Here is a 25,183-nt window from a genome sequence, read left to right on the forward strand (position 1 = left end):
TAGAGTATATGTAGTGTTATTTTGTCTGATTCTAGCTGCTACATATTTTATTTCTTTTTATTTTCTTTGTATTTTTATTGATTTTTAAATTAATTAATTTAATTGTATTTATTTATTTAGATATTTGATTTATATTTTTTAATTAATTCCTTTTTGAATTTCTTATTTAATTTAATTTTATTTATTTACATTTTTGATATTTTTTATTTATTTCATTTTTTGATTTCTTATTCTATTTTATTTATTTATTTACATTTTTATTTCTTATTTTTCATTAATTTAATTTTTTATTTCTTTTTGTATTTTATTTATTTAGATTTTTGATTAATATTTTTATTTATTTCTTATTTCATTTATTTATTTATTTATTTTATTTATTTAGATTTTTGATTAATATTTTTTATTTATTTCAATTTTTATTTCTTATATAATTTTATTTATTTAGATTTTTGATTGATATTTTTTATTTATAGTATTTTTTCTTTCTTATTTTATTTTATTTATTTATTGAGATTTTTGATTGATATTTTTTATTTATTTCTTATTTTAATTTATTCAATTATTTAGATTTTTTTTATTAATATCTATCTTATTTATTTATTTATTTCATTTTTTGTTTCTCATTTTATTTCATTCACTTATTTAGATTTCATTATATATATTTATGTATTTAATTTTTTTATTCCTATTTTTATTTTATTTTATTATTTTTACAGCACTTTTGTCTACATTGTCTGTTCTAAAAGTACTAAAAATAAAACAGCATTGGGTTACACATAACTGCCATACCTGTTCACAGAGGCAGACATAATGAACAGCCAAGTATGGCCATGTGTAGTGTTTTTTTGTGGTTATTTTGTTTCATTCAAGCTGTATTTTATTTCTTTTTATTTGCTTATTTGCTTTTTTTCTGTAAATCTTAGCCTGTTTCTCTTATTTGTGGTTTTTTGCAGTAACTTTAGTCTTGAGAGCTGAATCCTCGGTTCAAATCCAGCCTTTAGTTTGAGCCTTTTGGGGTCAGTGTATTTTCTGGTAATTGGTTTTTCCTTTCAGAGAATGATAACAAAAAACAAAAACAAGTGGTTATTTGATTTTCATTTTCAAATTTAGAAATGAAAATTGAAAACCATGTTGATTTCCAAAAACAAAAAAGTAACCCTACACTTTCTATTCACTTTCTTACTTTTGTTTTCTTGACTGAAGAGAAAGCTGGATGAGGCTCTTCCTGAGTATTTTCCTTGCCTTGTATTTTTGTTTGAAAACTTGGGAAAAACATGAAAAACAGGTATGTACCTACAAAGAGTGTTATTAAAAGGATGTGAATTTATTCATGCATGTTTCGAAAAGAGACAAATCTGCAAAGATCGCTGCAGACTTCACGCTAAGCTGTCACCACAGTGAACACATCAGTGAAGTCCCTCCAATCGTTAGATCCAGCTAAAGAAACGAGCTTCCCATGGAGTATGAACGGAGGATTTTATCAAACATTACGGGAACTGGAAACAAAAATAGACGACGGCACAAAAACGGGAGAAAAATCTGATCTTTGCAGTCGCAGCTTTAAAAGAAAAACACTTTTCTTTCATCCCACTTTTCGACACTGGATCACACAAACATCAGATGTTTCTCCTACAGCAGGGTGGAAATGAAATGTAGGATTTTCTTCTTTCTTTCTGTTTGGGTTTTCTCCCATGAGAGGGTTTCCTTCCTTAAACGCTCACTCTGTGTTTTCCATACGTAGCTTAATGCACTTAAAGAGCTCCCCTCCAGTCATCCCGTCTGACTTCAGACTCCTCTCTGCAGCCTTACATAACCACTGGGGGAGAGATGTGTGTGTGAGTGTGTGTGTGGGGGTCTTTAAACCCACTGTTTCATTGTGGCTTGATAGAGGCCTGTCACCGCAGATCTGGATCGGGCTTTCAGCGGCTGCTCAGGACTCGTGGGCGCTGCTGCGTGGGAGGAGCGACAACAAAAGGAGAGATTACAGCGTCTCCTCGCCTCTAAACGTGAACAAATGAGAGTCTTCCTCCTCAGCGCTGGAGAGGAAACTTTCATTTCTCCCGTCTCCTGAAGTTAGCGCTCGTTTCTCGTTCCTCATTTCTGGATCTGAGCTTTCGCTGCCAGGTGACGCGGTGACTCCAGATGATGCAGATGAGACCGAGCTGTGGCCAGAGGAGGCGGCAGCTTTGTCTCAATACACTCCTGGACGCTAACCCGGAGTGAGATCCACTAACAGCTTAACCCGACCGCGGAAACTAATGGAGGATGGAGCCGGGCCTTCAGGGGCCGTCCTGACTGAGCTCCAGAGAGCAGAGGAAGCATTTTTTGTCACAACACCTGTCCCAGACTCTTTGGCTCTGCAGTGACACACACTGAGCCAGGGGCAGCTGGACCCCCTCATTAGACCTCTCATGATGCTGGACTCGCCGCTCCAGATGCCCGGCCTGGCCCAGCGCTTTGTTTTGTCTCCAGTTACTGCTGAGGAGCAGCGGCAGACGCGGAGGACGCGGAGGACGCGGAGGACGCGGCAGACGCGGCGCTGCTCGGGCACCGTGAGGAGCTGCGGGACAGACGCTGCCTCAGGTTCCTGGAGATGGATCGATGGAGGTTCCTCATGGAGGAGCTGGGCGCCATGTTTGCCACCCACGGGTGATGGATGGCCTGGTCTGCCGTCAGACGGGTGGCGTGGTCGACCTGCAGCAGGCGCTGGATGAAGTCCTTAGCGAGGTTGGAGACTGAGGGCCAGGGCTGCAGAGAGAGGAAGGAGCAGAGGGAGGAGGTCAGTCCAGGATACGCACAAAGACGGGGCGAAGGTTGGGGCGCCGGCTTGGAGTTAACGCAGGAAACAAACTAAACGAGAGGGAGACGGCCCCGCTGACGGCGTGGAGGATTTGGGTGTTAATCATTAGCCTGAAAACGTCGTCTCTTTCTTTAACTCAAACAGCAAACGCTCTCCTCGCCATGACCTCAGCTGACACTCCTGATACTTTCATTTCTGCCACGCCACATCTCCACGGGGAGAGGAGACACCAGGATCATTATCCTGATTCAGGAGGGTTAAATCATCAGAAACATCACGGAGAGCCGTCCTCAGGAAGCTGCTGACCTTTGAGCTTCAGGTGAAACATCACAGGTTTACGAGGCGTCAGGTTAAAATTTAGGGACGGGAACCTTTCACATCTGAAATGATATGATACCAATGCTCGGTACCTGGCTATTGGTATCAGTTACTTACTTTTTTGTGTTTATGTGGTAAAAAAAAGACAAAATGTAACACCTTTGCAATTAAAAAAAAAGGATTAAAATAATTTTCAAAAAATTGTACCTGGATTAATGTCATACAGAAGCCACAAATCTTTTTTATCTTCACAAAAAACTGCAGAAAAAAAGTGTCTTGTGATCTTGTGACTAGTTATTAAAAGAAGCGATTTGTTAATGTGGTGTCTTAGTTTTGTTTCATTTCAAATTGTAATGTCAAAAAATTGCAAAATTTCACTAAGATGCAAAATTATTTAAAAAATATTAAAGAATATTACAAAAACAAATAAAAAATAAATAAAATCCTTTTTAAAAAAGGAAGTTTAAAAAAAAATGTGCAAAAATTCCAAACGTTGCGTCAGAAAAAAATTTGCAAGTTAAAATAAAAAAAAATGTAAATTTCCAAAAATTAGCAAATTAAAAAAAAAAAAAACGGAATTAAAATAACCGGCAAGAATTTGCAGAAGTTAAAAAAAAATGAAATTAGCAAAAAAATTCTTCAAATATATGCAAAAACTTTAAAAATTGACAACTTTTTTTTTAATTTTGAAAAAGCGTCAAAAATCTATAACTCAACAATCTCAGATTCTTTTTTAACTTAAAATTTTGACTCTTCCATACATAACCTTGTAATGCTGTGTTCATGACACAGTCACGAGGATGCGTTTAGGAACCTATAAAAGTACCTAACTCAGTACCCATCCCTATCACAACCAGAGCTTTATCCGGGTTTTCCTCTGCAGGACGATCAAAAACTGACGTCACACAAACGAAACAACGAGGACAGGAATGCAGGTGAGAAGTCCCAGAATGCAAAGGGGCAAACTTTCTAACTTAGGCCCCGTTAACACGCTGAAGTTTCACCCCAAAACGCAGAGAAAAAAAATCTGCATTTACACAGAAGAGCTCTATTAGTTTGTGTTGAGCTGCCAAATAATCCCTGTTTAGTTTAAAAACTTGAGAATTATTCCTTTACGGTACATTTGGAAAAGATTAAAAACTGTGCAACCAATTTGCGATTAATCAGCAGTTAACTATGAACAACTATACAATTAATTGTGATTCAATATTTAAATCGATTGACAGCCTGAATTTTAGCAAACAACACAGCTGTGTGCACACTTCTAACCAGGGCCGTATCAAGGATTTTGGAATACGTGAAGTTCATGATGAGCGCGCAAAGTGCACCGGAAAAAAAAAGTGATGTTTTATTTTTTGCTTTATTTTAGGCTACGAGTCACAGAAGATATTTATTGTTTAAATATCTTTTCATGGTGTTAATCCAGCATTTTCCAAACAAAAATGTAAATTTTTTCAACAACAAAACAACTTTTTACATCAAAGGCTAGCTGAACCCTCCAGAGGCATCCCACCATCGAAGGATATTCTCTTGGTTCAACTCCTCTTTCTGATGCACATGCGTTGGACATGTTTGCCCTGCTCTCTGTGACTGTGGAATGGGAATATTAAAATTAACATGAGCTGAAAACAGAGCACAAGTCACGTGACTCCAGGTCCTCGGGTAGTTGCATCATTGTGACGTGTGCTCGGCCAACTGATGAGCCAGGCGCTTATCAAAATATAAAAAGTGCCGTAAATAAACTGGCTTTGATCAGATGATTTCACTGGCCGAACTAGTGCTGAATTATCTAAAATATATATATTGTGGTCACCTAGGTTTAGATGGGCGGGGATGTGGTCTACAAAGTGCTAATAATAAAAACACTCTAATTTTCGAATGAGGTTTTGCCCACTGCTGAACGTGTCACAGGGCGTATTTACAGGTACGTGCATCAGCTGATCAAACAGCTGTTCACCGTAACACATACACAGGCACAAACAGAACACAAAGCCCATAGATGTTAACCACAACTTACAATTTACATTTTTTCGTCATCTCTGCATTTGAAGTGGATCATCACTTTGTTTGGCTCATTTTTGGGTCGTGGACACCAAACTGGTTTTGTCTTCAGTGATATTTTAACTATTTTTTCTCCTGTGTTTGTCTGGAGATCCTACATGTAACCATGGCTGCATTGTTTACATGTGAAATCAGCTGTTAGCAGCCTGTATGCTAACTGGTGCTAGGCCAGATGTTCCCCACAAGGTGAGGAGAAGGAGGTGAGGACGACGTGCTGGTTCAACCTGTCCTTCCATCCATCGTTATTGGGAACGTAAGATCTATCTCCAATAAGATGGACGAGCTAGCCATGCTAACCCAGCAACAGAGGGAATACCAGAAGGCAGAGTAGCATCATGCTAGGATACAGGATCCAGGAGACAGAGACTGAACAGACTGCTGAAGAAGCTCAGTCCTGGACCCTGTGGAGGTGGAGGCTGGCTGACTGGACAATGATGGACAAGCTGTCAGCATCTATTTTCTAATGGAGCTTTTTGCACTTTCTATACACTTTCTTACTTTGGTTTTCCTGATTTCTGCTGTGACACCAATTTCTTTGTACTTGTTACAATGACAATAAGGTTCTATTCTGTTCTATTCAATTTACAAGCATGTTTCATAGAGAGGTTTCAAGTTTTTATGAGTTTATATTTTATTCAGTTTGGCATTTTTGGAAAAAAAAAAAAAAAAAAAACCTTGGAAAAGATAGGTGAGGTCCAGACCTCGCTGACCTCATACCTGGCTACGGCCATGCTTCACCTTTAAAGGTGACATATTAAACTTTAAAAAAAAAAACTAAAAGTTAATTGATTTGGAAATTTGATGTCCCAAGCAAACTGTTTCATCTTCTGAAACCAAATATGCAAATGAGCTCAGGTTTGCCCCGCCCCTTCAGGAAGCAACCTGCAGCCCAAGTGTTCCGTTACCATGGTAACTTTACTACTATTAACAAACTTATTGACATTAGTTTCACAGCACTCCTCATTCGATATCATGAAAATATTTTTACAGTTTAAAGCTTAATTTTTCAGCAGCTTAAGTCTGATTTTTTTAAAAGTTACCGACCAATTAGCTGAAGTATTCTGCCCACAGTTTGACAGAGGAGAATAAAAGATAGATACATCTGTTTGTGTGAGTGAGTGTGAGAAAAAAACTCCCTCGTTTTTTGGCTCAGACTAAATCTGGCTCTTTAGGGAGGTCTCGCTCTCCATCTTAATCCTGAAATGCATTTCTCTCTCCCCCTTTTTTTGTCTCTCTCCGAGTAATGACAATTAATCAAGCATGAAATTGACAATCGCGAGACTGTTGCCGGTGAGAGGAATTCAAAGAAGCAGGGACTCGCCTATTCTCACAGTGCATTGACTGGAGAGAAGAGTGTGTGTGTGTGTGTGAGTGTGTGTGTGTGTGCAGAGAGCTGCCCCACTGAACAAGTCAGAGAAATGCTTCTCACTCAAACTTTCTTTCTTTGTGGTGTTATTTCACACCTGAGAGGCAGACGGAGTGACACTTTCCCCGGGAAGGAGAGGAAGTGTTTGATTGAGCTCCCACAGCTAACAAGTCTGCTTTTCCTCTCCGTCGCCGGTGTTGATTCAGCCGGGCTCCGTGTTCCTGCACCGTGAAAAACACATGTGATAGCAGCAGGTGCTGCAGACGCCTCGTGTCCTTCGGTCACAGGAACATACGACTCTTCTCTGGATTTGTAGGAAGAAAACACGGGGCCTTTCATGGACCAGAGCAGATTACTGTTTATAAGCATGGACAACATGTCTCCACATCCTCCCAGTGCACAAAAACGAAGCCAAAATGCCTCTACTGGCATTAACATCCTCAGGCAGCCACAGCGGGTACCCATTAGGCATGTTCTGATCCGATACACCGATGGCCTGGTGTGGCTAGTTTTGGAGGAACAGATAGCATTAGATCCACTTTTCATGTGTTTTCAGCACCGTCACGCTTTATGGCTGCTGTATATCTCCCTGTATTCTGAAGTGTCTTGGCCAGTATTATTTGTGTACAAAGTTTAGCACCAGCTCTTTGAACGGGTTTTGTCTCGAACTGTTGAGTTTTTTTAATTTATTTTGTTAAATTGAGTTGTGTTTTGGCTTTTGATAGTGACCTTTTCAGGATTTATGCTTTTTATTTATTATAATTATTATCATTTTAATAATACTAATAATACTAATAATACTACTGATAAAAAATAATAGTTATTATAAAAATTATTTAAAATATATTTTTTTATTTTTTACAATTTATTTATTTATTTATCATTTAGTTCTTCATAATGACCTGGTTGAGAGAGCATTTTTTTCCAATGATAATAATAATAATAATATCAACAATAATAATAATAATAATAATAATAATAATAATAATAATAATAATAATAATAATAATAATAAAATATTATTATTATTATTATTATTATTATTATTATTATTATTATTATTATTATTATCCATGCTACGTCCGCTAGCATAGCTGCTCTGATTAGCTTATGCTACTAGCTAGCATCAACATGCAACATACCAGTCCCTTGTGCACTGAGCATGCTGTGATTGGCTGAGGTAGTAAGACCCTACTCTTCGCCCAGGAACGTCCTGATACAACCAAAACATCAACATCCAGGCTGAGGAGGGGGTTGAGGCAGACACAGATACTGACACACATGTCAAGAGGCCTACAGGAGACGATGGAGTAGGATTATTCCAGTCAAAAAAAGCTGACATTTTATTTTTTAGGAGAATCCTGCAGACGTAACTTATGCACAAAAGAAAACTTCTGCTCTTGATATTTTCTTTGTGGGTTAAAAATCCCAAACAGCAGCTCATATCCACTTCCTGTTGCCTGCACTGACTGACGCTGAGAGAAATCTCTGAAGAGGAGCAGAAACTTTCCCTCCCTGCAGCTGCGAACACCTAAAGAAGAAGAGACGTGCCGTTTTCCTGGAGTGGAGCCACTTGCAGGAGCTTTATCTCTGCTCCTTATTCCCAACATTTTTCACGTCAGAAAACACAAAGGCTTTATTGTGTTTGGAGGAAAAGGGGCGAGAGCCGGTGTTATACATCACTGCTGAGCCGGCAGAGGTAAAAGAAGGAGGAGGGGGGAGCGCAGATATGGCGTGTACGGAGTGGAGGAAGCTACAGGGCCTGACTTATTGAGAAACATCCTGTTAGACTGAATGAGGATTTCTGCTGACGGCGTTCGTGGCGTGCTACATCTTCACCTGACAGAGCTGTAATTGCAACAAATGAAGAAAACGCTGGAAGGTTGGATTACGCTAATGTGATCACCAGGATAATGCACTTTTGAGTAATGAACTCCTCCGAGTGAGAGTCTCCTCCGTCAAACTTCACCTTGCTGCTTCTTCGTTTTCCTCGTCTGCTGCAAAAACTGTTCACATCATAACGAGGCGAGGGGCGAGGGGCGAGGGGCGGGGAAAGGTGGGAGGTTAGCCGGGCGCTAATTCAGGTGAGAGTCCGGCTAAACCGCACTGATCAAAATATCAATACGCCGCACGCCGAGGAGGTTGGGCTGTCATGTACAATCCACCGTGCAGAGGGAAGAGGGTGTAGGTTTATACCGCTGCTGCTCACTAGGGGGCAGAGTGGGACAGCCGTTACCCACGCTGCCTTGCTGCTGAGGGATGCAGATGTTTGGGTTGGGTCAGGGAAGTGTGTCTTCAATAACACGGCAGCAGCAGAATGCAGAGGAGGTTACCTCACTGTCACACACACACTCACACACACACACACATGCATGCATGCAGAGGAATCCACTCACACACACCAGATGAGACGCTCTGATTGCGTGTGAGGGGACGCTTCATGCGACGTGCGGCTAACGGAGTGAGTGATAAGGTGTGAAAAGCCCCCAAGGCTACACGCGTCTTCTTCTCCTCCTTTCCCTCCCTCCATCCTGACATCCTTACTCCCCTCTCTCCCCTCTCTCCCCCCCTCACCCTGTGTGTCAGTGTGAGCTTACACTACAGGTCTGAAGGCCTGAGGCTGTTTGGGGGGATGTATGTTTGCTCTGGACCCTGCTGTAAGGAGGAAGAAGAGGAGGAGGAGGAGGAGGAGGAACCTGTTTGTGTGCAGGTGCTGCAGGTTGTTTGCATTTCTCACCTTCTCTAAACCCCCAGCCCACCCACACACACTCCCACACACACACACAGGATCACCCACACACTCTCACATGTACTGCCTGTTGGTATTCTGCTCCAACAAACAGGAAAGGTTACCGACACCTTTGGAGGAAGCTTTTTGTAATTGCTGCCCCTGTGTATTCATTTGCATCCGAGAAGAAAAGTTTCAAACATCTGGAGAAACCATGAATAATGAAAGAGGTCAAACGAGTTCTTTACGCACGCTTCCAGCTTCTTTTTTTAACTTATTTTCAGCTACAGAGATTCTTCATTACCAGGGGTCTGCAACCTTTACTTTCATAGGAGCAGTTTTTCCTCAGCTCACCTGGATTAAAGTCATTCAGGAGCCACAAAACCTACTTTATCTTCACAATGAAAACTATAAAGTCCAGAAAAAAAATACACATAGTTCAAATCGAGTTAACAATTAACACAATTTTTTTTATTGTTATTATTATTATTTTAAGAAAAATTGTTTGTGTAGTGTCTTGATTTAATACTTTAAATAATTCGCAAAAATGTCTTTTTTTAACAATTTCGGAATTTCACAATTTTTGTGAAAGACTTGTGATTTTTTCTTTTTTTGTTAAGGAAAAAAAAGATTGGGACAGTTTTTTGAAATTTGAGTAATTCAAAAATCTGATTTTTTAAAAAGCAATAATTTAAAAAAAAAAAAAAAAAAAATTCTCAAATTTTCAAAAATTTCAACATTTTTTGAAATTGGTAAAAAATTTGCACAATTTGTTTTATAACTTCAAAAAAAATGTCAAAAATAAAAAATTAAAAAATGGAAAATTGATTAAGTTTAAAAAAATGTCAAATTTTTTATTTTAAAAATGCAAACAAATAAGAAAATGAAAAAAAATCCATTTATTTGACATTTTTTAAATTATTAAAAATTTGCAAAAAATTTGTTTTAAAAGATTGCATATTTGCAAAAATGTGAACATTATTTGAAAAAACTATGTAAAATAAAAAAAAACACAAATTTGGAATTTGATTAAGTTTTTAAAAAAACTGTCAACATTTTGATTTTAAAAAATGCAAACAAATTAAGAAATGAAAAATTTTCTTTTTTCCTTTTTTTTTAAACTTTTTTAAAACATTTTTTGAACTTAATAAAAATATGTGAATTTTTGTATTAAATTATTGAATAAATTTAGAAAAAAAAAAATTAGAAAAAAAATTTAACAGATTATAAAATCTTAATTTTTGAAAATTATACCAAAACAACCTAAATAAATTTGCAAAAAATAATTTAAAAAATCTGTGAAAGAGTACTTCAATGTGATAATATTTACTGAATATTTAGCTCAACTCATTGTTTATAATTGATTGCTAACGTCTTGCCACATATCAATCTTGTATATAAATCCTGCACGTTGCCAGTTTGATGAATTTATCCACACAGAGTCTAAATCTGTATTTTACAGAACAGACCATAAAGGGAAAACCTCCTCCAAAGTTTCACATTAAAAATTACTTAAAAAGTCAGCTGGTTGGGAGGAGAAATTAAAACTTGTGAAATCTAAAATCTGACTGGTCTGAACATTTTCCATCAGCAGCTTCTGCATCTTAAACACGGTATTTGTTTCCCACAGGGCGAAGAATTGAAGCTAATTAAACGATAAAAGTTGATGGGAATGAAAATCATTGAGTCACAGAGGAACGATGCAGTTCTGCTGAAATTAATTTCACTGAAATGATTTAAAGATGTTGCTCCTCTGTGAGTCATGTTTGAACTAAAAGCTGCAGTGAGGTTAAAAACTGAACCTGTTTCCAGAGAACCTTGGTCTGAAAGCACAGTTTGACTTTAAAAAGGAGTTCGATTTGATCTAACAATGTGCAAACAGTTAAGGAAACACAGCAACATGTGACCAAAAAAAACACAGGCTAAAGGCTAAACAAGAGCTTAAGGCAAAAACCATGAGCTAATGGCTAAAACATTAGCTGTAGGCTAACATGAGAGCAAAAGGCTAAATCACGAATCAAAGGGTAAAATATAAGCTCAAGGTTAAAAAATAAGCTATAGGCTAAAATATGAGCTAAAGGCTAAATCTCCAGCTGTGGGCTAAAATATGTGCAGGAGGCTTAAAATATTAGCTAAAAGCTAAAGCACAAGCTAAAGGCTACATAAAAAGCTGTAGGTTAAAACATGAGCAAAAGACTCAGACACAAGCTAAAGGAAAAAAAAAACACGAGCTGATGACTTAAACATAAGCTAAAGGCTAAGCAAAAGCTAAGTGATAACACGTGTGCCCGAGACATCAATGCAAGTTGATGAGCTTACCATGAGCTAAGGGCTAAAACATAAGTTAAAGGCTAAATCACGAGCCAAAGACTAAAACATAAGCTAAAGACTCAGACACAAGCCAAAGTAAAAATCCATGAGCTAATGACTAAAACATAAGCTAAAGGCTAAGCAAAAGCTAAAGGGTAACACATGTGCTTGAGACTTTAACAAAAGCTAATGGCTAAAACCATTAGCTAAAGGCTAAATCACGAGCCAAAGGCTAAAACATGAGCTAAAGGCTAAAACATTCGCTTAAGACTCAAACACAAGCTAAAGGCTAAAACCATGAGCTTAAGGCTTAATCACGAGCCAAAAGCTAAAACATGAGCTAAAGGCTAATTCTGGAGCCAAAGGCTAAAACATAAGCTAAAGGCGTAATCACGAGCCACAGGCTAAAACATAAGTTGAAGAATCAGATACAAGCTAAAGGCAATAACCATAAGCTAATGGCTAAAACTGCTAAGCCTAAGCTAAATGCCAAAACATGCCAAAAGGCTAAAACATGAGCTGCAGACTCAAACACAAGCTGAAGGCAAAAACCATGAGCTTATGGCTAAAACTCAGCTGGAGGCTAAACAAGAGCTAAGGGATAAAACACGTGCTTGAGACTTAAACACAAGCTAATGGCTATTAGCAACTATTAGCTAAAGGCTAAATCACGAGCCAAAGGCTAAAACTAAGCTTAAGGCTAAATCACGAGCTAAAGAATAAAACATGTGCTTGAGACTTTAACACAAGCTTAAGGCAAAAACCAAGAGCTAATAGCTTAAACAGCTAAGCCTAAGCTAAATGCTAACACATGCCAAAAGGCTAAAACATGAGCTAAATACTCAAACACAAGCTCAAGGCAAAAACCATGAGCTTATGGCTAAAACTCAGCTAAAGGCTAAACAAGAGCTAAGGGATCAAACATGTGCTTGAGACTTAAACACAAGCTAATGGCTAAAACCATTAGCTAAAGGCTAAATCATGAGCCACAGGCTAAAGCATGAGGTAAAGACTTAAACACAAGCAAAAGGCAAAAACCAAGAGCTAATGGCTAAAAGATAAGCTAAAGGCTGAATCTTGAGCTAAAGGCTAAAAATTGAGCTAAAGACCTAAATACAAGCTAAAGGCAAAAACCAAGAGCTATTAGCTAAAATACAAGCTTATTGCCAACACATATCAAAAGGCTAAAACATGAGCTAAAGGCTAAACCAGAAAATTTAGGCTAAAACAAAAGCTTAAGGCTAATACACAGGCTCAAAGGGTAAAGGCTCAAACATGAGCTTGTGGAGCTGGATCTGGGAAAAAGTTGACTGGAACGGAAAAAGTAATCTCCATTCGTTTTCATCTTTATTCCACTGAGGCGCAGGAAAATAAGAAAATTAAAGACTTTCCTTTAGTTAATAAGAAAATTCAAGACTGAATTTACACTGATCCTAATCTTCAAACATAAAAACCTTTGATTAAACTAAATAAATGTATTCCACACGCTGTAACTGGATGTTTAGACTGGGTATGAATAAAATTAGCGTTATTATAATAATGATAATAATTATCTCTGTTCATGTGCTGCAGGGCTGATTACTCATCCTCACATAAACACCAGCAGCAGGCTGAGTCATCCAGGCCTCCAACCTCACACACACCTGTGGTCCTGTCTCCAGAGGAGGTCAGACTCTTTAAAACCATCAGCTCAGTGCTGGTTTGAGTCAAACATCCTCTTTATTCTTCATAAGTAACCAGCACCTCCTCCCAACAACCAGCAGGAGCAGAGAAGAGGCTGAGACACACCTCTGCTGTTTCACGACCCGCTCCTCCTCCTCCTCTGCTGTGAAAAGCAGAGACACACTCCTCTGGTCTTCCTGTCACTTTGCTCAGGCAGTGGACAGCTCATTTCACATAAAACTCTTCAAGTGGACTTTAATACGTGGAGGGAGCAGCTCGGCTCGGGGAGAAGCACACTTCTGAGCGACATGAAGGACCCTCCTGATGGCAGAGGTCCGCGTTTGGTTGATACTTGTAAGCTTTCATCATGCATTACAACATTATTATCCACAAAACCCAGTGTGTGTGTGTGTGTGTGTGTGTGTGTGTCAGAGGGGGTGGATACTCCAGCGTGACAGAGAATAAGTGTCTTGTCAACATGAAAACGAGATTGATGGCTGATCCATCACGTCCTGGAACGTTACTCGGGCATGTCTGACGTCTTCATATTGTCCCCGTTTGAGCGGACAGATTGATGTCTTCACCGCGTGTCAGTCGAACGCCGTATTTATCAGCAGCATGGGAGTCACAGATTTTAATCAGGGTCAACGTTTCTCCCCCAAAAACAGACTCAAGACTTTAAAAACAGGCGTTAAAGGATCACGGAGGCAAAGGATGATTCGTATGGTGGAGAAATCTATGAATCTGTCTGTGAACTGATCATGATAACAAGATCCCGCCCAATGTTAGGCCTCCAGAGGGCTGGGCCAATCAGGGGGAGGGGGGGTTGTAAAGCAGGGAGCCTTAAAGAGACAGTCGCTGAAATAAGAAGCTGTTGAGATGACAACAGTCCAAGGATGAAACACAAAGGTATTGTTGTGTTTTGGCCTCTTGTTTACATGGAAACAGTGTTTAAGGGCCTGTTTATGCTCACATTAAATACGGATACAGTTTTTTTTCCACAGTGATAAAAGGTGAGATGGGGTCAAGGCCACAATTTTTCACCAACTTTCCATGCACCTGTGGCTAACCTCAAGTTTTACAGCCCTGGGAAGATAACTACATCTACAAAAAGACTAATCTGGAAGAAAATACAGATTTTAATTCTGTGTGGATGGATTCATTTAACTGAGAACATGCTGGCAAAAAATACATGCTTTCTGTTAAAAAATGAAACTTTGAGCAAATTTTATCAATATTTATTATGAGATTCAAGTATTCTTTCAAAAATGCAAATTTCCAAAATTAAGAAATTCTGTGCAATTTTTGCAAAAAAAATTTGACATTATTGAAATTTTTGCATTTCTTAAATTTCAAAAAATCAACATTTTATTTTTTTTTTTAAAGTTTCAAACATTTATGAAATTTCCTTTTTTTAAATTTATTTTTAAATGTCAAAAATTTAGAAAAAAAATTGGGATTCTTTTACAATCTTTTGAAATTTAAAATAATTTGAACATTTTTAATTTTTTTTGCAATTTTTGCAAAAAACAGTAAATTTTGAATTTTGAAAATTTTTGAATAATTGCAAGTTTAATTTTTTTTATTACAAACATTTTTAAAATATCCTTGCATTTTTAAAATGTCACAAAATAGAAGACATTTTGGGATTTTTCTACAAACTTTTGAAGTTTTAAATTAATTTCAAATTTTCAACCTTTGCAAAAAAAAACCATTTTTGAAACTTTTGCATTTTTTTGAATTAAAAAAAAATGTATTTTTAAATTTCAACATTTCTAAAAAAAAATCTCTTTTTTTAATTTTAGCATTTATATAATGTCACAATTTTTTTGAATTTTTTTAAATTTTGAATGAATTGCAGATTTCTCAAATAAAGAAATTTTGTGCAATTTTTGCAGAAAAGACAATGCAATATTTGCATTTTCAAATTTCAAAAAATTGCAGTTTTTATATTTTTTTTTAAATTTCAAACATTTTTGAAATTGTCTTTTTTAATTTTTGAAATTTTATAAATGTCACAATTTTTGAATTTTTTTTGACATTTTTGAAATTTCCTTTTAAAATTCAAAACCCGTTCATCACATGCACAACTTTAAATTTTCTAAAACAATCTCTCAATTTGATAATCATTCGCTAGATTTTACCTATGTATTGAATATTTTCCTGTTTATAGTCTTTATTGTTAAAATAAAGTAGATTTTCTGGCTCCAGAATGTCTTTAATTAAGGTGACCTGAGGCAAAACTGCTCTTATAAAAGTTAAGGTTGCAGACCCCTCGACATGTTGGATTCCCCACACAGACAGACTGCAAGGGAACAGACCCAGTGTCTATTGACACATTGGCTTGAAATGACTTCTCTGATCTGTTGCCGTGACGGAGAGGAGATGTTGGTGTGTTTCAGCCGTAAATAAAAAGCACGATAACCCCTCTTTAAGTCAAATCTCCTAATCTAAAATAAACCACATGTGCTGCTTTAAAACACTCATGACGCATCATTCCTACAAAGAGAAGACACTGACTTCAGCCCTTCAGGCTTTTTTCTGCCTTGATGAGTCCTGGATCCCGTAGCAGAGTCGATGAGGAGTGGTGTGTTTGGTAGGAGCAGTCAGGTTTACACCAGGGCAAACCTCCTCCTGTAAAAAGGGAGGAATCCTCTCCTCTATCGCTCAAATTGCCTTCTGGATTTCTATAAAATGGGCTTCTCATCTTTCTTCCCCAGGATTTTCCTCCACCACTGTGGCCTACATACGCGCCGCGTCCAAAGCCACCATGAAAAACGTGAAATAAGCCTCTTGCATAAACTCTGGGAGGGTTTTCTGCACAATTGTTGGGCTGGTGGTCAGTGCAGCGGTAAACACAGGGATAATAGTCCAGGGCCTATGTAAGGGAACTTCTCATATGCCAGACTAAAATGTCAGACTGCATCCCTGAGAATCAGGCCAGGCTTAGAGCCCAGTGAATAATCCAGCCCTGGGTGTAATCAGCGTGAAAGAACAAGCCTGAACTCAGCACGGAGCCTGACAGACCAGGCTGTTAAAAATACCCTCTTCTTCAGAGCAGTGACAGAGCAGACCAGGAGCAAAATAAAACTCGCAGACCGCCTTTCTCCACGTTTCCCAGCTTCCTCAAAGAGCTGGATTCAAGACGCAGCGACAAACTCCTGCAGATCGGTTGGTGGCTGGTGGTTGGTGGTTGGTGTGCGTTACGCTGCTGCAGAGGAGACACAACATCCCCCTGTTTACACACCTGAGGAGCTGCTGAGTCCTCTGTGTGGCTTTAATACTGCAGCTGTTTATGGTGTTTTTAATAAAAATGATGAGGGGGAGAGTTTTTCTTCTGGAGCTGGTCGCAGCTTTTTGTGTTGTTGAATAACTACACAAAGCATACACACAAACCACGTCACCCCAGAGTAAACGCTGTTTCTCAGTTTCGATATGATTCGATTTAAGCCACAAAGACCAGAACTTAATTTTGTAGTGATGGTGGACACTGGTGCCTAACTGTCAGACAGAAAAAGGACAGAAGAGCAGAAGAAAGAGAAACAGGAGAGAGATAGAGCACGAGCTAAAAGGCTAAATCACGGGCAAGAGGCTAAAATATAAGATAAAAGCTACAAAACAAGCTAACATTAAAACACTGTCTAAAGACTACACAGAAGATTAAGTCTAAAACATGGACTAAAGGTTTTAAATAACGAGCTAAAGGCTAAACAAGAGCGAAAGAATGAAACACGGGCTAAAGGCTTAAATGCTGGCTAAAAGCTAAAAAAACAGGTTGAAGGCAAAAACACAAGCCAAAGGCTAACATGTGTCAAAAGGCAAAATCATGAGATAAGGGTAAATCAAGAGCTAAAGGCTAGAACATGAGCTCAAAGCTAAAACCCAAACTAAAGGGTTAAACACAAGCTAAAGGGTATACCGTTAGCAAAAGGATAACATGAGGGCAAAAGGCTAACACATGATGTTAAAGCTAAATCACAAGCTTAAGAGTCAACCATGAGCTAAAGGCAAACATGGGGACAAAACACTTCAACATGAGCTAAAAGCCAAATCACTGGCTTAAGGCTAAATCAAGAGCCAACGGCTACAACATAAGCAAAAGGCTTAAAAATGAGTCAAAGGCTAAAACACAAGCTAAAGGCTAACCCATGAGCTTATGGCTAAAACACATAAGCCAAAGAATAACATAAGGCTAAAAGGCTTAATCATGGGATAAAAGCTAAATCACAAGCTAAAGGCTAAAACATGGGCTAAAGGTTTAAAATTACGAGCTAAAGGCTAAACAAGAGCTAACAGAAGAAACACAAGCTCAAGGCTAAAATACAAGCTAAAGGCTAAATCACGAGCTACAGGGCATATCATGAGCTAAAGGCCTTAGCTGGAGCCAAAGGTTCAAACATGAGCAACAGACTAAAAGATGGATAAAGGCTAAAGCCCAAGCTACTAGCTAACATATGAGCTAAAGGCTAAAATGTGAGTTAAACACTAAATCACAAGCTTAAGGTTGATAAATGGACCAAAGATTTTAAATTACGAGCTAAAAGCTAAACAAGAGCTAAAGGATGAGACACAGACTAAAGGCTAGAATACTAGCTAAAGGCTAACATGAGTCAAAAGGGCTTAAACATGCCCTATAAGCTAAGTCACAGAATAAAAGCTAAATCACCAGCTTAAGTCTAAAATATGAGCTGAAAGTTAAAACCAACGCTAAAAGCTTACAAATAAGCTAAAGGCTAACATGAGGGCAAAACACTTAAACATGAGCTCAAAGCTAAATCACTGGCTTAAGGCTAAATCAAGAGCTAAAGGCTAAAACACAAGCTCAAGGCTAACATTAGGGCAAAAGGCAAAATCATGAGATAAAAGCTCAATCACAAGCTAAAGGCTAAAACAAATCCTCGGGTGAGAAGATGTTCAGACCACACAGCTCAATAACTAGTGAGGATTTTTTTGTTTTTATAAGTTAAAGTTTTTTTTTTACTGTTTTTCTGAATAAAACCTTAAAGTATTGTTTGCATTTAATGTGATTTTAAAGGAATATTCAGTGCTTTAGGAATAAAAAATATGTGCAATATGCATTAAAACAGGTGGAATCAGAGTGTTTACATCGAATCCCTGCAAAGGTCACTTTCTTTGTAACACAGTTCTTTTATTTTCATGCATTTTTTTTAAGTTTGACTCTTTACCCTGCATTTTTTTGTTTTCCATTTTAAAATATTTCTATAAACAAAGCAGCTCTTGTTTTGAAGTTGCACTTCTCCTCCACCCTGGACCCGTCTCCTGATTTGTATCACCGGCCAGCCCTGCTACTTTTCATACCTGCACCCTGAGCTCATCTATCAGCGCGGCCGGCTCAGTCTGAGCTCCACCTCGCCTTTATATACAGCGTCGCTTGGCACAGGAGATAAATCCTGTCGGACAGAGTCATCCAATATGTATGTATTTCTACGGGAGCCTGAGCTGGCAACAGAAGACTTTTTCTCCCTGAACTTTTATTATCAGCTGGAACTCTGCGAAACTTTTGCATCCAGGTTGTTTCTTTGTTTTGCTCGAATAAAAACACTTACGTCTCCGTGGAAGCTGCACTTCCCTCTCACGATGGATCTGTAGAGGCGCGTGCGACTGTCGTCTTCAAACGGCATGGTCCCGCTGAGCACGATGTACGCCACCACTCCCAGCGCCCACATGTCCACCGCACAGGTGTAGGGTTTCCTCAGCAAAACCTCAGGGGCCATGTACTCAGGAGTTCCACGGGTGTCGTCTGAGACTTTCTCAGCGCCACCAAAAGACGCCAGTCCAAAGTCGGTGACCAGCAGCCTGGACTCGGCTCCAGGATGATAGTAGAGAAGGTTTTCTGGCTTCAGGTCTCTGTGCGTGATCCCAAGGCGGTGCAGGTATCCCACTCCAGCCAGCGCCATCTGCAGCGCCCGGGTGGCGTCCCTCTCCGTGAAGTGGCCCCTGCTGACCACGCGCTCCAGCAGCTCCCCTCCCGTAGCGAGCTCCAGCACCACGTAGACCCTCTGCGGCGACTGGAAGACCTGGATCAGCTGGATCACGTTGGGGTGGCTCACTCTGTGCAGCACGGCGAGCTCCGACGCGCACACCTCGCGGCCCTCCGGGAGCTCCACCTCCATCATTTTGATGGCGAAGGGCTGGCGAGTGGCTCTGTGCTCCACACGCACCACGCGGCTGAAGCTGCCTCGACCGATCAGCGCTTTGATGTCGTACCTGACGGGGCAGAGGGGGGTGATGAGTCATAACTGTCCCATGATGCACTGCAGCAGAGCGTTTGATTTCTGCTCAGCTCAGCGATAATTCACACGCAGAAAAACGCACGTCCCCTACAGACGCCACTTCCCTCCACCCAGCGAGCGCAGGAAGGGAATCTGAGGCCTGGGTCGTTAGAGGAAAATCTCAGACGATGTGTTTTGCATCAAGGTTGGCGTTTGTGAGCCGAGCAGAATGAAAAAAGCCGGTGACATTAAACGGCTCCCGTGAGATCTGCCAACGCTCCTAATAAGTCTTTTCACCTTGTGTTGTGCTGCGAATAATCTGGTTATGAATAAATGTTTAAAAGTGGCTGATCAGATGATATCACTTGTTTATTGGGCAGATCCAGCTCTGCGGGGTTTACACTTCCAAACACAGGCCTCTGAAATAAACAGAAAACTAATTATTGGGCAATAACTTTGAGTTAAAGGAAACTTTCTTCACTTTTTGGACGCAGGAAAGATCAGGAAACGCTTTACAACATGCTTCTTTTAATTAATGAGAGTTAATGCAAAATTAAGCATCAACTCTAAGTCCAATAAGTATTCGAATGTGTAACCCAACATTTATTAACATATGAGTTACGCATAAGCATTAATAACACTGGAGCCATGTCAAAACGTCACCAACTGATTGCGCTGCATGAGTAGGGGGAGGTGGAGGCATCAGCTTTGGATGCTTGGGGCAGGGGGCAGCATCTGCCAGTTCCACCAAGCAGTCCGGGTCGGCTCAGTACGGTTTGGGACGGTTTGGTACAGTTAAGCCTGATCCCGTTTGCATTTCCACAGCAAAACTGCGCCCTCTCGTGGTAGGCGGCGTGTAAGCTGGATGCTGGTGTTCTGTCGAGTTGTCCTACCTGTTGAGACGTCCTACTTTTTTTTTACCTTTTTTTTGTTGCAGCAGCTCTCTCGTCTTTGTCCGTTTCTTGTAATTTTTTCGTCTCTTTTTCGTCATCTTTGTATTTGGAGTGAATCATCACTTTGTATGGTTCATTGTCGGTCACGGACACCAAACTTTTTGTGGCTTCGGCGGTATTTTTTACTACTTTTCTCCTGTGTTTGTCTGGAGATCCCACATGTAACCATGGCTGCATTGTTTACATGCGAAATTAGCTGTTAGCAGCCTGTAGCATGTCAATGCTAGCTAGTGTAGGGCTTGATGATTTCCCTCGAGCTGAGGAGGAGGCGGTGAGGACGACGTGCTGGTTCTCGGATGTGAGCTGGGAGATGACGACGTGGACCTGTCCTTCCATCCATCGTTGTTGGGAACGTGGGATCTAGCCCCGGGGGATGGATGAGCTAGCTGTGCTAACCCAGCGGCATCGTGCTGTTCACGGACGTGGCTGACGGAGCAGACATCGGACGCCGCGACACATCGGAGGAGCTTCACCTGCTGTGAGCAGACAGGATCCAGGAGACAGAGACTGAACAGACTGCTGGGGAGGCTCAGTCCTGGACCCTGTGGAGGTGGAGGCTGGCTGGGCTGGAGAGTGGTGGACGAGTGGTGGACGGGATGTCGTCATCTAATTTCTCATGGACATTTTTGCACTTTCTATACTCTTTCTTACTTTTGTTTTCTTAAATGCTGCTGTGACTCCTGAATTTCCCCTCGGGGATAAATAAAGTATTTTCTATTCTATTCTATTCTATTTTCTACTTTGCGTCACTGCGCATGCGCACGAGTCAACAGCATCGCCTGAACGGCACCAGCACAGAATCGTCCTACCAATCAGCTGTTTATTAAGGAAAACGGTGAAAACGGTAAGATTTAAGTGTTTTCTACAACCTAATCCCAATTTCTTGTATTTTTCATGTTTGGGTGCGTTCCGGCTAGCCTTTACATTACTTTCTTTCGCGTGTCGGCTAGCCTCTGTATCGTGTTTGCTTGTCGGCTTAAGGAAAGAATGAGAGCTTTATTTCGGACACATCCTGATGGTCCATATCATGCAAAACAACAAACATACCAAAGGCCTAAGGAGCAAATTAACTTCATATAAACTACCGTATTGCAACGCCCTATTCAAGCCAGCGCCTTGAAACGTGGTGTAAACATGAACTATATGGCAAATATATTTGTGGCTGTGTGAAGCAAACATCTGGTAACTGATGAACATGCTTGCGGGACGTTTCAGCAGGTGGAAAAACACGTCAAACATGCCACATAGAAATCAACACTTATCTATGTGGAAGTGTGATTTGACGGAAACAAACAAAGAGCAGCGATGAAGACATGCAGCATTTCATCCTCTCTGTGATTGGCATGTAGCTCTTTGATACAAAGAACAATCAAGGTTTGTTTCAGAGAAGACTGTGAGCCGATAGGAGAAATACAGCCGCTGTCGCACAGGAAGTGACGATTCTTTTGACCAATCAACAGCCTGCAGTGTTGTAGCTCCACCTACAGAGAGTGGTTCGGTTCAGTCTGGCACTCATACGGAAGGTTCCCCAGGATAAGTCAGTGGAAACGCTGCAAATTGCGCGCTGTACCGAGACGAACTGAAACGGTCTGCTTGGTGGAAACGTGGCTTTAGAGACTTTAGGTGTCACTGAGGTAATGACCAGTGTCACCGAGCTGTTTGAAGATGTCCCTAAGCCACTGGCAGGCATTGCTAGGCAATTGGTTGATCTCACTGAGCACTTGGCAGGTGCCAATGAGCAATTGGTATGTGTCACTGTGAGAATGGAGGGGTAGCTAAGGGATTGGCTGGTGTCACCGAGCCACCAGAAAGTGTCACTGCGCAACTGGCAAGTATGGCTAAGCAATTGGTTGGTGTCATTGAGCAACTGGTAGGTGCCACTAAGCAACTGGCATGCATCACTGACCGATTGGCAGGTGTCAATAAGTGTTTTAAGGTGTCACTGTCAGATTGGTATGTGCCACTTAAGAGATTTTAGGTGTTGCTGAGGGAGTGGCTGGTGTCACTGAGTGATTAGCTTGTTGTTTTTGTAAAGTGTCTTGAAATAACGTTTGTTATGATTTGGCGCTATACAAGTAAAGATTGATTGATTGATTGACTGAAATTGTCACTAATTGACTAGCAGGCATCATTAAGCAATTGGTTTGTGTCACTGAGTACTTGGCAGGTGTCCCTTTCAGATTGGTGTGTATCACTGAGAGATTTTAGGCAAGGTTGGCCAACCTGTGGCTTGCGAACCGCATGTGGCTCTTTGCTTTTTGGTGTGTGGCACTTCGATCCATTCATAAAAAATACATTTATAGTTATACATATGGATACCAACGTTGGGATCAGTTGGGATTGATACTTAAGTTTCAGTTTCTCTTCTCTAGTACGAATTTAAACACACAAACACAGTAAATCTCGCTTTGAAAGTTAGAAATGTTTTGATTTTCATTTTATGACATTTCGTTTATGTGTGAGAGGAAGTGTGTTTGTAAGACCACGTGCGTGACGTGGCTCTCTGGATTTCAGCGCTACTAGCTTTTCGCTAATCATGCTCCAGTGTCAGACATGATAACATCAACATGTCCCAAGATAATTATGTAAATAGAAAGAAACTCTTCCTGTTTCCTTCCTCACTTCACACAATCAGACTTCAGCAGAAACAACCAATCCAAACCAGTTAAAAACTCCGTACTGTGCCTTTACTGACTCCTGTAAAGTCTTCATCCTGAGGCGTTGCTGTCTCAGCCAAACAAAGAGAGTGTCTGCAGAAATCTGATCACATGGTGATTGTTGTTTGTGCCCGTCTGGGTAGAAAATCTGGTGACATTAAAAAGCTCCCGTGAGATCTTCAATCCGTCCTAATGAGCTCCTCACCTCATGTTGTTCTGCAGATAATCCAGTTAGGAACAAACGCTCATGATCTGATTAAAGAGCAGACTCTGCTTTTACACAGTTGAGGTCACGCTTTGAGTATTAAAACACCAACTGTTTTCAAACTTTTCTCCTTGCTTTGGTTGATTTTTCTCTGCCAAACAGGACGGTACATGATTGTGAGTTCATATTTACCTGGCTGTCACTCGTGGATCAAACGTGTCCTTGTACTTGGCGACTCTGTCCAGCTTTCGTCCGTCTCTCAGCGTCTGTCCTTGGCTCTTCGGCTCTGGTGCAGGATTTTTATCTCCTGTGGAAAACCATGTTCCTCTCGTCTTCTTCTTCAGCCCTTCATCTCCACCCTTCGCTCTGCTGAAGGCAACAAGTGACTGCACCACGCTGACGTAGCCCTTCACGGAGGCCTCGGGAAGCACCTTACCGGCCCCACAGCCCATGGCTCAGACCCTCCAAACCCTCGGCACAGAGGGAGGAAAATGAGCTGAAAGCAGCAGCTCCTCTCAGGCTGCAGACGGTGTGAAGTCAGGTGTGTAAACCCCTCTCACAGAGCAGGTGTGTGAGCCCAGGGTCTCAGTCGCTGGTGCGATAAAAGTGTCAGGTAAACTGAAACTTCCTGGAGTCATTGTCACGTCTCACAATTAGAGCCACAGTTAGAGAGTAAGGAGGTGAAGCGTGAAGGCAGAACACCAGCAGAGACGACTGACGCTCCTCTGTAACACCACATATACTTTAAAACTCCAGCTTTATTCAGTACGACACCGCTCGGTTTATTTAAGGTGAGCTCTGTGTGAGTATCCTCAAGTGACATTATTACAAAAATGAGCTCGATTGATGGATCTAAGAGTGTTTTATAAGCGCTTACTCTACCAAAATACTCAATTTAATACATTTACTCCATTTAAATCTGCCAGATTTCAGGTAAAACAACACACTGAGTTGTATTTTACCTCCCCTTACAGTCTTCTCGTGCCTCATTTTTATTCAAAACTGGAAGAAAAATTACTTTATAAATAAAAACTGTGAAAACCTCAAACAAAGCGTCATGTTTTATTTCAATTTAAAAAAATATCCTTTTCCGATTAAAACTCACCTGATGTGGCTCTTTGACTCCTTTGCATTGTCTCCTTGTAGCTTTAAATAAAATATTATTGAAATAAAGAATTTTACTTTGCCTTACAGAGAGTATGAATGATAAGAGACATGACACTAAATAAAATCCTGCGTTAACATTTTGTGAAAACAATTAAGCATCACATCTTGCTATAAAGCTTTCAAATATTTATGGGATTTTTGGAAGTTTTCTTTTTTTTTGTAATTTTTTTAGATTTAGAAAATAGAACAAATGTAGATTATATGCTTTTTTTTTTAAGATTTTGCTCATTTTGACAAATTTCAACATATTTTGTATTTCTGCAATTTTTTTTTGCAAATCATTATCTTTTTTTTTTTTTTTTTTTTTTTTGCCAATTTTTAGAATCGGTTAAAAAATGTAGTTCTTTTGGATTTTTTTTTCAAATTATGCTAATTTTTGCAAACAACATATTTAAAATTTCTACAAATTTTTGCAAATTATTTAAACTTCATTTTTTGTCCGTTTTTCAAATTTAGAATTTTTTTTAGCTCTTTTGGAATTTTTTTTTTTGCAAAAATTTTGAATTTATGCAAATTTAATCAAATTATTGAAACTTATTTTTTAACAAGCAAATTTCATCATTTTTTTTTGAAGTTTTGGCGAATTATTGAATTTTCTTTTTTGCAAATTTATGAAAGTTTTTAATTTTTTTGTTTGCATTTTTTGCAATTTTGTTTTCAAAGTCAATTTTTTCAAATTTTGCATTTTTTTTTTAATTCGAAAATGTTTCCAAAAATTTTCAT

At 39.6% G+C, this 25,183-nt stretch overlaps 1 protein-coding gene across 1 annotated transcript; it reads right to left on the reverse strand.

Annotated features, from left to right (window-relative positions):
• Positions 1-1,456: 1,456 nt before the first annotated feature.
• Positions 1,457-23,745, reverse strand: LOC141807819 (serine/threonine-protein kinase H1-like). The gene is made up of 4 exons (XM_074694038.1): positions 23,486-23,745; positions 18,813-19,473; positions 2,494-2,748; positions 1,457-2,117 (listed from the first exon to the last, which is right to left on the reverse strand). The coding sequence occupies exons 1-4, from the start codon at positions 23,743-23,745 to the stop codon at positions 2,052-2,054; spliced, it is 1,242 nt and encodes a 413-aa protein (XP_074550139.1). The 3' UTR covers positions 1,457-2,051.
• Positions 23,746-25,183: the final 1,438 nt, after the last annotated feature.

The sequence above is a fragment of the Halichoeres trimaculatus genome, unplaced genomic scaffold (assembly GCF_033239565.1).
Source record: "Halichoeres trimaculatus isolate MK-OKI-2021-1 unplaced genomic scaffold, fHalTri1.1 fHalTri1_scaffold_18, whole genome shotgun sequence".
NCBI lineage: Eukaryota > Metazoa > Chordata > Actinopteri > Labriformes > Labridae > Halichoeres > Halichoeres trimaculatus.

What these genes read in the sequence shown, in the direction of transcription:
- LOC141807819 (XM_074694038.1), bottom strand. Translation starts at nt 23,745, where the DNA reads ATGGGCTGTGGGGCCGGTAAGGTGCTTCCCGAGGCCTCCGTGAAGGGC. An exon ending in AGTGCAGCTTCCACGGAGAC is followed by an intron (nt 2,749 to 18,812) that starts GTAAGTGTTTTT and finishes CTCTCTCTGCAG; the next exon opens with CCCTGGCCCTCAGTCTCCAA. An exon ending in CCTCCGCGTCCTCCGCGTCT is followed by an intron (nt 2,118 to 2,493) that starts GCCGCTGCTCCT and finishes GTCACCTGGCAG; the next exon opens with CGAAAGCTCAGATCCAGAAA.